This window comes from Macaca mulatta, chromosome 10 (genome assembly GCF_049350105.2).
Source record: "Macaca mulatta isolate MMU2019108-1 chromosome 10, T2T-MMU8v2.0, whole genome shotgun sequence".
NCBI classification, from domain to species: domain Eukaryota; kingdom Metazoa; phylum Chordata; class Mammalia; order Primates; family Cercopithecidae; genus Macaca; species Macaca mulatta.
This window is the reverse complement of record NC_133415.1, coordinates 112,805,111-112,818,890: the sequence shown is the minus strand read 5'-3', so window position 1 is coordinate 112,818,890 and position 13,780 is coordinate 112,805,111. Positions and strand designations below refer to the sequence as shown.

General features: G+C 39.3%; 1 protein-coding gene across 3 annotated transcripts in view; it reads right to left on the bottom strand.

Moving 5' to 3' along the window:
• Positions 1-11,907: 11,907 nt before the first annotated feature.
• CDH26 (cadherin 26) overlaps positions 11,908-13,780 on the bottom strand; it is a 63,265-nt gene continuing 61,392 nt past the window's right edge. For 2 of the 3 annotated variants that reach the window (XM_077952079.1, XM_077952080.1), the window contains one exon: positions 11,908-13,452. In XM_077952079.1, the coding sequence (XP_077808205.1) occupies positions 13,249-13,452 (204 nt within the window). In that variant the 3' untranslated portion in view covers positions 11,908-13,248. The remainder of the gene's footprint in view (positions 13,453-13,780) is intronic. The other variant, XM_015148686.3, reaches the window with a different exon arrangement.

Here is a 13,780-nt window from a genome sequence, read left to right as displayed (position 1 = left end):
GATTCTAAGTCAGAATGAAGCCTTTTTTGGGCCATATGTCCCAGTGAGACCTGGTGCCTGGCTCTGGGCTCTGAGAAAGCTAACACCACAGATTCCACATAAATGACATAGTGTCCAGCACATGAGGTTCATTTTGGTAGATTGAAAGCATTCAGCACACTACGCCGGATTCATTTTGATCAGGGGCCAGCAGCTCCTAATCACCTTTATTCTATTTTCAGACTCTTGGTTTAAGGGTGTTTTGATAAAGGACAGTGTCAGCTGGAGTCAATGCTTGGCAGTCTCGGTGCTGGGGAAACTGGCGGTGCCAGCCCAGAGTTGGCGATCTAGGTACACGCTTACTCCACTGCTTAATACTCCTCTCAGTTGGGCTGAGAGAGGAAGTTTTTAAAAACAGAGTCATTTAAAACAGGTATGCTCAAGGGCTCAAACCCTCTACAGGCCAATGTGGGAATGGCCTCGTGACTCAGATGATGAGTCCTTCTGCCCTTCACCACACCTGCTCCCAGCCCAGAAGGGTGTCGCTGAGGCTGATCACTCACCTGCCTACCCCTCAAGGCCCTGGAGGACTTCCGGCAGTTTCCAAAATTCAAATCCAAGCTCAAAAGGACTCTGTGACATTGTGAGGTCAGTGGAAAGGGATATTTAAAAGGCTATGCCATGGGGCAGTGACAGGCATTTTGGAAGAGAATTGTAGGAATCTGTTAAGCAATAGTGCAGCACGGTGTAAGGAGGAAACTCACTCATTGTACAAATACTTATTTAAACATAATGGGAAAAAATCTGTTCACTGAACGCATTTAACTCATCGAGGCAATCACTCTAAAGCATAACACGTTTATGCATCAATGGTTTTCTGTTTATTGGTTTGGTTTTTAGGTCACATTACTTGGGCTAATTAGTATTAAGTTTGACGATGAATGACAGAACACAGTGCCCCAACAAATACTGGCTTACATTTATTACTCTTTTGTAAAAGTTTGGGGATCCAGGCCTTTTTGGCCTGCTAGTGTGAGGGACTCAGGCTTCTTCCAACACAGCGTTCCACTGTGGATGGCTCCCTTCCCAAGCTCTGCAGACAGTCCCCCTTCAGGTCTGTAGCAGCCTGCAGGAAGAGGGAGGAGAGGCAGAGGAGGGCGCACCCGCTGTCTGCAGAATTCTTCAGAACTTGCACGACCACCTCTGCTGCCACTACATGAATCCCATTGGCCAGAACTTAGTCACCTGGTCACAGCTAGGTCAAGGAAGGCTGAGAAATGCAGTGTACATTTGGGAAAGCCAGAGCCCTGGCTAAATTCAGGGTTTTATATCTCATGAATAAGGAAAGAAGAGATCATGGGAGCGGGTGGGGAGATAGCAGTTTCTGCTATAGTCCACTCCTTTGGCCACCCACAGACCTATGTGAGCCTTTCTTCCCACACACAGAATACACTCATCCCCTGCCCCCAAGAGATACATCTGCAAAATTCCATCCAATCACTGCATCTGACTCTAGATCCGGCAACCCAGGGTAAAGCATAGTCCTTTCTCTGAGATATGAATGAGGATTTTAATAGTTTGACAAACTACAAACTAAGTAATAAGTTACTTGTTCTCAATACCTCCAACATAAGGGAGATGAGTAAGCACAGAAGAGCTGTGATTAAAACTCCCACGTGGCAGTTGGAGGCTGATGAACACAGCCCTCACCATCCACACACATAAGCAAATCCCAGTGGGCAGGAAGAGTGGAGTCTCCTTCTGTAGCATCACCCGCCATGGCCATTGGCCTTGTGTTCTCAGAGGCTCTTCCCTACTATTATCTCCACTGCTGCACCCAGTGTGGGGGGCAGAGGGTATGCCCTTCCTGAGGCTACACAGAGTTCTCAGTTTGCTTCTTGTTTTGAAGGTTGGTGGTTCCAACCCCTCAAAGGAATCACTTTGGGGTTAAACAATCACAAGCTTTTGCAGACCAAGCTGCTGGTTTCTTTGGTGAAACAGTTTTTCAAAAACATAAAGACTTCAGATCTACTTGTTTCCAGTGAGCTCTGCTGTGAAGACACGTTTTTAATGCTGAAACTTCTGTTTTTTTCCTTATGGGCCTCCATGCTCTGCTGATTTTTTTTTGTCTCTCTCTCTCAGCATAATGGTACTCACCTGGAGCCATGGGATGCAAGGGCTTGGCTGGGAAGACAAAACCCTTAAAATGACTTTTGACACAAGGTTCCAAATTTGCTGGGATGGGGCACTAGTTTTATCTTCTGCTAAGCAGACTGCTTTGCAGAAATCATTTCTACGACTGATATAGTTGGCAAAACACGGCAGTTGTTTTGTCAATCCCGCAAGGCTCCAAATTACCAAGCTCTCGGTCAACTTAAATTGCAGACTGCAGGTAGAGTGTCTCCATTAGCACACTGTGTTTCCTTTCATTCTTGCTCAGGGACTGGCCCGCAGTAGCCAAAGTCCAGCTCTCTCTTGTAGAATGTTGCTAAAAGCAGCGAGAAGCAGCTAATGCTTTTTTTTTTTACATTATAAATTTCTCCTGCCATTTCCTGCCTCAGTCCCTGTTCAGGACATGGATTGCTTTTCAAAAAACAATGGGCAGTGGTTTTTATCAAATGCTTTGTTTCTGCATAACAAGGGTCACTGGCTCTCTAGCTCACAATATTTGAGCACCTGCCACCTGAACACATCCATTAAGCCAACGCCACGTGCTTCAGTTCTGCTACTTGTAGCTCACTTCTCTTGGTCTCTATTTTGTATCAGTTAAGATGAGACCTGGCCATGAATGACAGAAAATCCAAAAGAGCACTGGCTTAAACACGACACATTTAATTCTCCCTCACTTTGAGTCTAGAGGAAGGTAGTTCAGGAGCGGAGTGGGGCTCCCTGGTGCGCAGGCACCTCTGCCTCTTCTATGCTGCGCCACACTGTGTATCAGCTCTGATGGCCGTGACCAGGATGGCTGCTCCACCTCCAGCCATCACATTCTAATTCCAGGCAGTAGAAGAGGAGGGAGAGGAGACAGACACATCACCATCCTCTTCACGGACACTTCCTGGAAGTGGCCTCTCATTGGCCAGAATTTAGTCACACAGCCATGCCCAGCTGAAATGGAGGATGGGAAATGTTGCTGCCATTCTGCCTGACAAGTGCACAGCAAGAACTCAGGGTTCTTTGACTAGTAAAGAAGAGGTCACACATTTTAGGGCAATCAGCAGTCTCTACAGTCTCATACTTGCATAAAATTTCAGCAGTAGAATGCTTGTGTTGGGAAAAGTGAAAGGACTGTCTTCGTTGCTCCAGAATTCTTTATTCTTCTCCTTCTTCATAGCAGATTTGTTTGGCCTTTGACACACACATTTCAGAGAAGACAATGACTAGACAAGGATTGCGGGCTCTGCCACACAGAAAAACTCTCTGATGAGGGGAAGCCGTCTTAGAAACACCCTCTATCGGGCACTGCCTTGATACCCTTGACGGCTGCCACAGGTCATCTTTGAGGGGACCGTTGCTATGTCTACTTCATAGAAACATAAAATGAGGTCTCCTTGGTCAGTGTTTCACTTGGGAAAAGGAAAGTTTTAACAACTGAGGTATCTACTGTGTTTAGTAAATCATGAAAGAAAGCACAACGAACATCTTAGATGAAAAGCTCCACAAAACCAATCAGATCGTTATTGCACATAAAAACCAAAATTGATGAAATACAAAATAAATATTTAACTTCTCAGACTGCAGCTATCTTTGGATTGCTAAGTAATTTGGAGGCCAATGTTCATAATAAAAATCACATTTTCTCTGAAGATATTTACTATTTCTGTTTATTGCCTTATTCATGGCCATTAGCAAGAATTAGTTTAATTCATGAGTATATGTGAATTCCAGTACAAGCTAAGAATTGTCACCAAAACCTCCTGGTGCTGATGTTTCTAATGGAGAATGAACTTGTGAGGAGGACCAGCAGACACCCAGGAATGTTTCCTGCAGACATCAGTTGGGGAAGGTGACAATATATAATATAGACTTACATGTAAAGGGAAAGGCGGAAGTATTCCATGCCAGGGATACTTCATAAAGATGCCAACATGGCCATTTTCTTCACTGGACACTATAATTCCAAGACTGAAGGCCTATGAAAACAGTCAGGATCTGAATATACATACGTGTGTGTGTGTGTATGTGTGTTTACAAATATAGATATCAGCTTCAAAATACACAAAGAAGACAGCAACTAAAAATTCATAAATGTCTAACTAAATATCTACAAAATATGACATTTTGTCACCTCATTAATTGTTAAATTTGTTGTTCATGAGTATTGAATGAATATTTTATTACAATTGAAAACAATTTGTCAGAGAGCATCTCATAATGCAGGAATTCACAAATAAGCAAAACTGCTGACATTTTGTAGCCAGTAATAAGTTAAATCAGTTACCCATAGTCAAAAGCAAATTTATTTAAAATCTTTCAAAATTTGTATGGCAATGTGTTCATTTTTAATGCAAGGTATGAATACATCTTAAGATGTTTGATATGATGTAGAGTTTCTAAATAGAATGCCCCAGAGAAGGAGTCAAGCACACTTTTTCTATGAAGAGCCAGAAAGTAAATATGTAGGCTTTGTGGGCTGTGGGGTCTCTGTTGCAATTACTCAGCTCTGCTGCTGGAACACAAAAGGAGCCATAGATAATACCTAACCAAATGAGCATGGTTGTGTGCCAATAAAACTTTATTTATAAGAACAGACAGTGTGCTATATTTGACCCATGGTAGTAAAGCAAATCTGGAAGGTCTAATAACCACCTATTGCCCTTGCCAACAATTCAAACTCAAAAGTATATGTTTCTGGGAGTGACATCAGCAAGATGGCTGACTAGAGATGTCTGGTGCTCCCCCAGACCCTCACCAAGAAAGAATCATGGCAACAAATAAACAACTAAGCTTTAACTGAAGTGTTGAAAAGAGCTGTCATGCAGCAGGGGAGTGGAGAAGGACCTGTGACGGCTAGAAGCCCAGGAGGGCAGCGTGGAGGCACCGTGCATCTGCATTCCGTCTCCCCTGCCTGGATCAGGCCAGCCCAGAGGCAGGAGGGACTTTCCACGGCAGGAAAAAGGTAAGCAGAAGACCCCTAACAGTCCCTGTTGCCACTGCAAACACCCACAGTCCTGACGTACGAGACTTCCACAGTCTTCACCAAGCCCTGGGCCCAGTTTGGAGAACTGCCAGGATTTCACTGAACTGTATTGCTCCAGATTAGTAGCACAGGGTGCTTACTCCCACACCGTGAGCCAAGTTCGCACCCACCCTCACCACCCGCTGTGAGCCAAGCTACTGGAGGACAGCACCATTCTGAGACCAGAGCCACACTCTGGAGTGTGTAATGGTCTGGAGATCAGTGGCAACTGTACCTCTACAGCACCAGGGCTCCACATTCATTCCCCAAAGCCCACATGAGTGTCTGAATGTCACAACCCCAGCTGTGTAGATTCCAGGCCTAGAGTGAGCTGTGACTCTGGATGAGCCCAGCAAAACAAACCCACCCTTCACCACCCACACTTCCAGCGGGACAAACAGCCTTGCAGTCCTGCCCAGGGTAAACCCACTCTTAAGCCAGCCAAACCACTGCGTGCCCTACCCCAATTGGGAAAGGTCCCTGAGGCAGTAAGCAGCTGATATATCCCCAGGCCAGCTGAGAAACCACGTGCCCCTATCTCAGGCCAGAAAATAGCCCTGTGGCTGCTGCAGGAAGATACCTTCCAGGCTGGCCAAGAGGCCTTGTGCCCCTGTCCCAGGCCTGAAAAATAGTGCCATATGATGCCCCTGGCAGGCCTGATCCCAGGTCAGTCAAGCAATTGTGTGTCTGTGTCCCCAGCCAGAGTAATAATCCCATGGCCCCAACTCCAGAAAGCCTGATCACAAGTTGGCTCACCCACTGTGTATACACATGTGCCCCTGACCAGAGAAACAAGCCAACGCGCTCACCTCTAGCAAAGCTGCACCACCACTGCCATAAACTCTCTCAGCCCAGGCCACTGAGACAAATATCACTAGCATGGATTGTAGTTGAAGGCACTACATAGAGACTACACTACTGTGTCCACTTAGAATCAAAGCCAGTGCACCCCATCAAACCAACACCCCAAAACCCATCTATATAAATAAGTTTTTCCATATGAAACCTACTCCATAAAATTGGAAGAGGTGACTGTTTCACCAGATATGTATAAATCAATGCAGGGACATATCAAACACAAAAAAGGCAAGGAAACATAACACCTCCAAAGGAACATAATAATTCTCTGGTAACAGACCCCAATTATAAGAAAATACACAAAATTCCAGTAGAAGAGTTCAAAATAATAATCTTAAGGAAACTCGGTGAGATACAAGAGAATACAAATAGACAATTCAGCAAAATCAAGAAGCAATTTCTGACATGTATATGAAATTCAACAAAAAGGTGGATATAATTAAAAAGGATCAAGTGGAAATTCTGGAACTGAAGAATTCAATGAATGAAATTAAACAATACAATTGAGAGCTTCAACAATGGACAAGACCAAGCAGAATAATAAATTTCTGAACTTGAAGACAAGTCTTTTGAAATAACATAGGCAGACAAAAAAAGAATGAAGAAAGACTACAGGATTTATGGGACACCATTAGGTGACAAATATTCACATTATGAGTGTTCCAGAAGGAGAAGAGAATGGAAAAGGTGTATGAAATATATTTTATGGAATAATACCTGGAAACATCCCAATTCTTGTTGAATAGATAGACAGATCCAGGAAGCTCAAAGAACTCCAAAAAGATTCACTCCAAATAGATTCTCTCCAAGTCACATAATAGCCAAATTGTCAAAAGTTAAAGACAAAGGAATAATTTTAAAAACAGCAAAGGAAAAGTATCAAGTCACACATAATGGAATCCCCCATTAGATTGTGGGTTTCTCAGCAGAAACCTAACAGGCCAGGAGAGAATTGGATGATATATTTGAAGTACTAAAAACAAAACAAAACTTGCCAGCCTATAATATTATTACCAGCAAAGCTGTCCTTCAGAAATGAAGAAGTAAAATCTTTCACAGACAAGCAAAAGTTAAAAGAATTCATCACAAGTATTCTGACCTTACAAGACATGCTCAGGGGAGCCTTATATCTAGAAGTGAAAAGAAAATAACCACCATCATGAAAACATGCAAAAGTATAACTCACTGGCAGAGGCAAAAACAAAGGAGAAAAAAGGAGCAAAAGCTTATCATTCCAGAAAACCACCCACCTGCAAAAAAAAAAAGCACTAAGAGAGGAAGTAAGAAACAGAGGATATACAAAATAACGAGACAGCAATCAATAAATCAATAAAATGACAGGAGTAAACCCTGACCTATCCATAATAATCTTGAATCAGATTATATTCCTCATTTAAAAGATAAAGACCGGCTGGATGAATTTTAAAATAACCCAACTATACGCTGCCTTCAAGAAACTCACATAACCTGTAAAGACACACATAGACTGAACATGAAGGGATGGAAAAAGATATTCCACACAGACAGAAACCAAAAGTGAGCTGGAGTAGCTATACTTATATCAGACAAAGCAGACTTTAAGGTCAAATGCTACAAAAAGAGAAAAAGAAAAACATTAAATAATTATAAGGAGACCATGTCAGCAAGAGAATATACCAATTATAAATAAATATGTACCCAACACTGAACCACTTAGATCTATAAAGCAAATATTATTAGATCTAAAGGGAGAAATAAGCCCCAATACAATAATATTTGGGGACTTCAACATCTCACTCTCAGCACTGGACAGATTATTTAGATATAAAATCAACAAAGAAACATCAGATTTAAACTGAACTTACCAAATAGACCTAGGAGACTTTACAGAACATTTCACCCAACAGCTATGGAATACACATTTTTTTCATCAGCACATGAAACTTTCTCCAGAAGAGGCCATGGGTTAGGATACAAAACAAGTTTCAAAAAATTTTTTAAAATAAAATTTATATAAAGTATCTTATCTGACCACAAGAGAATAAAACTAAAAATCGAGAAAAAGACGAACACGACGAACACTTAAAACTATACATATACATACAAATTAAGCCACATGCTCCTGATGACCAAAGAGTGAGAAAAGCAATTAAGAATGAGATTTTAAAATTCCTTGAGGTAAATAAAAGTAGGAAACACAGCATAACAAAATCTACAGAACATAGCAAAAACAGTAGTAAGAGGCAAGTTTAAAGTAACAAATGACTAGAAATATTTCAAATATGCAATTTAATAATGCATCTTAAGGAATTAGAAATTCAAGAACAGGCAAAACCCAAAATTAGTAGAAGGAAAGAAATAATAAAGATCAGAGCACAAATAAACAAAATTGAGACCAGAAAAACAATACAAAAGGTTAATGAAACTAAAAGCTGATTTTTTGAAAAAATAAATGAAATCAACAAACCATTAGCTAGACTAAGAAAAAAGAGAAAAGATTCAAATAAATAAAATTAGAAACAAAAAAGGAGATATCACAATAGAGATCACAGAAATGCAAAGAATTATTAATTACTATGAACAACTATATGCTGGTAAGTTTGAAAACCTAGAGGAAATGGATACATTCCTGAACACATATAACCTACTAAGATTGATCTAAAAAGAAACAGAAAACCTCAATTGACCAATAACAAGTAACAAGATTGAATCAATAATAAAAATTCTCTCAAGAAAAGAAAGTTCAAGGCTGGATGATTTCACTACTGAATTCTGCCAAACTTTAAAGAAGCATTAATGCCAACTTCTTTCAGACAATTCCACAAAACTGAAGTAGAGATAACTCTTCCTTTCTTACTCTATGAGGCCAGCATAACTGATTCCAAAGCCAGACAAAGACACACAGAAAAAGAAGACTACAGGCCAATATCACCAATGAACACAGATGTAAAAATCCTCAACAAAAATATTAGCAAACCAAATCCAAAAATATATTTAAAAGATAATAGATCATGATCAAGTGGAATTTATCCCAGGAATGCAAGGCTTTCACTTACCCAAATCAGTATACATGATACATCACATCAACACAATGAAGGACAAAAACCATATGATTATCTCAACAGATGCAAAAAAATCCTCTGATAAAATTCAGTATCCTTTCATGAGAAAAACTCTCAAAAAATTAGATATAAAAGGAAAGTACCTTAACAAATTAAGGCTATATATGACACACCCACAGCTAACATCATACTAAATGAGGAAAAGTTGGAAACTTTTCCCTAACGACTGGAACAAGACAAGGATGCCCACTCTCTCTTCTTGTATTCAACATAATACTGGAGGTCCTAGCCAGAGCAATTAGACAAGAGGAAGAAAGAAAGGGAATTCAAATTGGAAAGAGGATGTCAAATTGTCCCTATTTGCAAATGACATAATCTTATATATAGAAAAACCTAAAGATGCTACCAAAAACTCTTAGAACTGATAAATAAATTTAGCAAAGTTGCTGGAGACAAAATCAACATACATAAATCAATAGCATTTCTATACATGAACAACAAACTAGCTGAAAAATCAAGAAGGCAATCCCATTTACAATAACTACGAAAAATTAAAATATCAAAGAATAAGTTTAACCAAGGAAGTGAAAGCCCTCTACAAAAAAAGATTACAAAATACTGACGAAAAATTGAAGAGGATATAAATAAATGTAAAGACATTTCATGCCTATGGATCAGAAGAATTAATGTTGTTACAATTATCACACTATGCAAAGCAATCTACAGATTCAATGCAATCCCTATCAAAACACCAATGACATTCTTCACAGAAATAAAAAATATATATATTAAAATTTGCATGGAACCATAGAAGGCCCTGAAGAGCCAAAACAATTCTGAGCACAAAAGACAAAGCTACAAGCATCACACTATCAGACTTCAAAATATACTACAAAACTATAATAACTGAAACGGCATGGTACTATAAAAATAGACACATCAATAAATGAAACAGAATACAGACTCAAGCAATTAATACATATATCTTCAGCCAACTGATTTTTGACAAAAAGACCAGGAACATTCATTGAGGAAAAGACAGCCTTTGCAACAAATGGTGCTGGGGAAAGTAGGTATCTATATGCAGAAGAATGAAACTAGACTCCCCTCTCTCACCCTATACAAAAATCAACTCAAAATGGATCAAAGACCTAAATGTGAGACCCAAAACTATAAGACTATTGGAAGAAAACTTAGGGAAAATGCTTCAGGAAATTGGTCTTGGAAAAAAAAATTTATGAATAAGACCTCAAAAGCATAGGTAACAAAAGCAAAAATAAACAAATAGGATTATGTCAAATGAAAAAAGTTTCTGCACAGCAAAGGCAACTACAGAGTGCAAAGGCAACTTACAGAATGGGAGAAAATATCTACAAACTATTTATCCAACAAGGGGTTATTATCTGGAATACACGAGGAGCTCAAATATCTCAAAAGCAAAATTAAAATAATCCAATTTTAAAATGGGTAAATGATCTGAACAGATGTTTCTCAAAAGACATAAAATAGCCAAAAAATATAGGAAAAAATGCTTAACATCATGAATGGTCAGGGAAAGGCACATCGAACCCACAATGAGGTATTATCTCATCCCAGTTAGGATAGCTACTATCAAATAGTCAAAAATAGCAAATGCTGGGCCAGATGCAGTGGCTCACACCTGTAATCCCAGCACTTTGGTAGGCTGAGGTGGGCAGATCACCCGAGGTCAGTAGTTCGAGACCAGCCTGGCCAACATGGCAAAACCCCATCTCTACTAAAAATACAAAAAATTAGCTGGGCGTGGTGACTCGTGCCTGTAGTCCCAGCTACTTGGGAGGCTGAGACAGGAGAATTGCTTGAACCCAGGAAGTGGAAATGTTGCAGTGAGCTGAGATTGCACTACTGCACTCCAGCCTGGGCAACAAAGTGAGACTGTCTCAAAAAAAAAAAAAAAAAAAAAAAAAAAAATTAAATTAAATAAAGAAAGCAAATGCTGGTGAGGATGCTGAGTAAAGGGAACCCATACACTGTTGGTAGGAATGTAAATTACTATAGACACTTTGGAGAAGAGTGTGGAGGTTCCTGAAAAACTCTACAAATAGAACTACAATATAATTCAAAAATCCCACTACTGGGCATTTGTCCAGAGGAAAAGAAATCTGTATTTTGAAGAAACATCTGCATCTCATGTTTATTACACCACTATTCACAATAGCCAAGATGTGGAATCAACCTAGCTGTCCAACAGCAGATGAATTCATGAAGAAAGTATGGTATATATACACAATGAAATATTATTCAGCCACTAAAATAAAAAAATTCTGTCATTTATGGCAACATGGATGAAGTTGGAAGACATTATATTAAGAGAAATAAGCCACTAGCAGAAAGTTGAAAACCACATGTCCTCACGCATATGTGGAAGCTAAAAACAAGTTTATCTCAGAAGTAGAAGGTAGAACAGAGGATACAGCAGCTGGGAGGGGTAGGGGGAAAGAGGGATAGGGAGAGATTTATTAAAGGATACAAAATTACAGCAAATTATTCCTAGGAAGAATACGTTCTAGCACTCTATAGTATTATAGGATGACTATAGTTAACAATAATACATAGTTTTAGATAGCTAGAAGGGGGATGAATACTGAATGCTCCGTCCTAATACAAAGAAATGAAAAACGTTTGAGCCAATGATTATGCTAATGACTCTGATTTGATCACTGTAAATATGTTGAAACATGACTATGTACCCCATGAATATGTACAATTATTATATGTCAATTATTTAAAATAAAATAATAAAGTTTTAAAACCTGAGAGAATTTTTTAAAAATCTACAGGGAACAGAATGAAAGAGGTAAGTATAAGAAGGCAATTGAATAATGTGTTTATTTTGTTTCGTTGTCCAAACACATATATTTTTCTTAAAAAAAATGACTTTTATACTGAATTACTGAGAAAATGTCCTAGACTGTCCTCTGAGTCATGCTAGGATCAATACAGCTGTTCTACACTTCAAGCGTCCCATTCAGACATTCCAGTGTTTTAAATGTGGTTTTTCTTCTTTTTCAGCTTCCCAAAGCAGAGAAAGAGCGAGGTAACCAGGTAAGAAAGTCCAGATCTCTTTAAAAGAATTATTTGCACAGCTTCTTCAAAAAGAAGGAGAGCGTTTTAACTGTGAGCTGTAACTCACTGTTTAACATAATACTTCCTTGATTCAACAGCAAACATGTTTCTACTGATTTATTTCAGGGCGTGAGAGAGAGCATTTGCTCATTAATTACATAAAAATTTTATATGGCTGTAGACTTTTAGATATTCAATATGTGCATTAAAGTGTCCTAATAGCATTTTAAACTTTGCTTAGTCAGTCTCTTATCTATTACTCAGACTAGAAAACTGACTATTTTTAGGGCATATGTCTCCATATTAAGATTTTTAAAAGAAACCATTTCCTCCCCTGAAACTGACATTAGCAGTAAGTGGACAAGTAAAAACCAATTAAATTTTGTGGTTTTGTTTAAAGATAAAATCTAATCAGAACTTTTTCATTGAAAGGCTCCTAAACTCTTTTACTTACATAACACATACAAGTTAAATTATGTCAGCTCTTCATTTTTTAAAGAGTGTACTGTTTATAAAGCTTTCAGCATAATCATTTCTCTCAAGATACCATATTTTATCTATTTATCTAATCAAAAAGTGAATAGGGATCAATACTTTTTTTAAAAAAATCACTTAAAATACTGATTACAAACGTTATAGAAAACATTTCTCCATTTACCTAAGTTTTCCCTTAAAAGGAAGCAGAATCATAATCATAGAAATGTAAATAACGTTTTAAAATCTATTTTTATTTTTCTTCAGTATTACCTGCTGTTCCCAAGTGACTGGGTAATCGATGGGTTATATTTTCATTTACCCTCAAAGTTAGGCTGCCAGTGGAAGCTAAGAATAACACAATTAAATTCAAGTTTCTCTAGAAAATATGACAAATCAAATTTTAAAAAAGCACAACTTGTGGTTTTGCTTTGGTTCAAGATGGCTGGTCTCAGAATATCAAAGCATTTAATTCAAACTAATAGTGTGTCCTCATCTAGGACTAGAAGGTGATTTTTTTTTTAAGGAGGGAAAAGAAGAGCAGAGGGGAAAAATCCATGAATAGTGATTCCCCTCCATGAATTATTTCAATTCTCCAAAATACACATTTCTTTAGGAAGGACCACCTGACTCTGAACATATTTCCTCCAACGGAGTCGCTTTTGAACCCAGAGAGTCCAGCAAATCAGGCGGCAGTCCCTGTTCCAAGCTGGCCAGAGAGCTGAGGGATGAGGCCCCTCCACACTCCCCCTCCTGGCTGTAGACGTGAGGTAGGTAGCCGGGGTCATCTTCCAGCACGTCGGCAACACGGAGTTTCTGGGGAAAAGTTGGGGAAAGAGAAGGTAAATGCCATGTGCTTCTGAAAGGAGCTGGGCACATTCCTCAGCCCCCGGGCTCGAAACTCCCTGAGCCCAGTACAAACACCACCTGGAAAGTCTCCGATAAGGAGACAGCCGTTCAAGGTTACTGAAAGCGCGGGAGCCAAAAGAATTTCTTTGTTCCCCTGCAACTTTCGGGCTATAAAAAGCAAACGCACGCATTGATCGGGGCCCTCTTGTATACTGTGTAAAGGAGGGACCAAGTTCGAACTTGTAGTAAAGATCCTTGCCGCTTGGCTTTGACTCTGGACTCTGGTGGTCTTCTT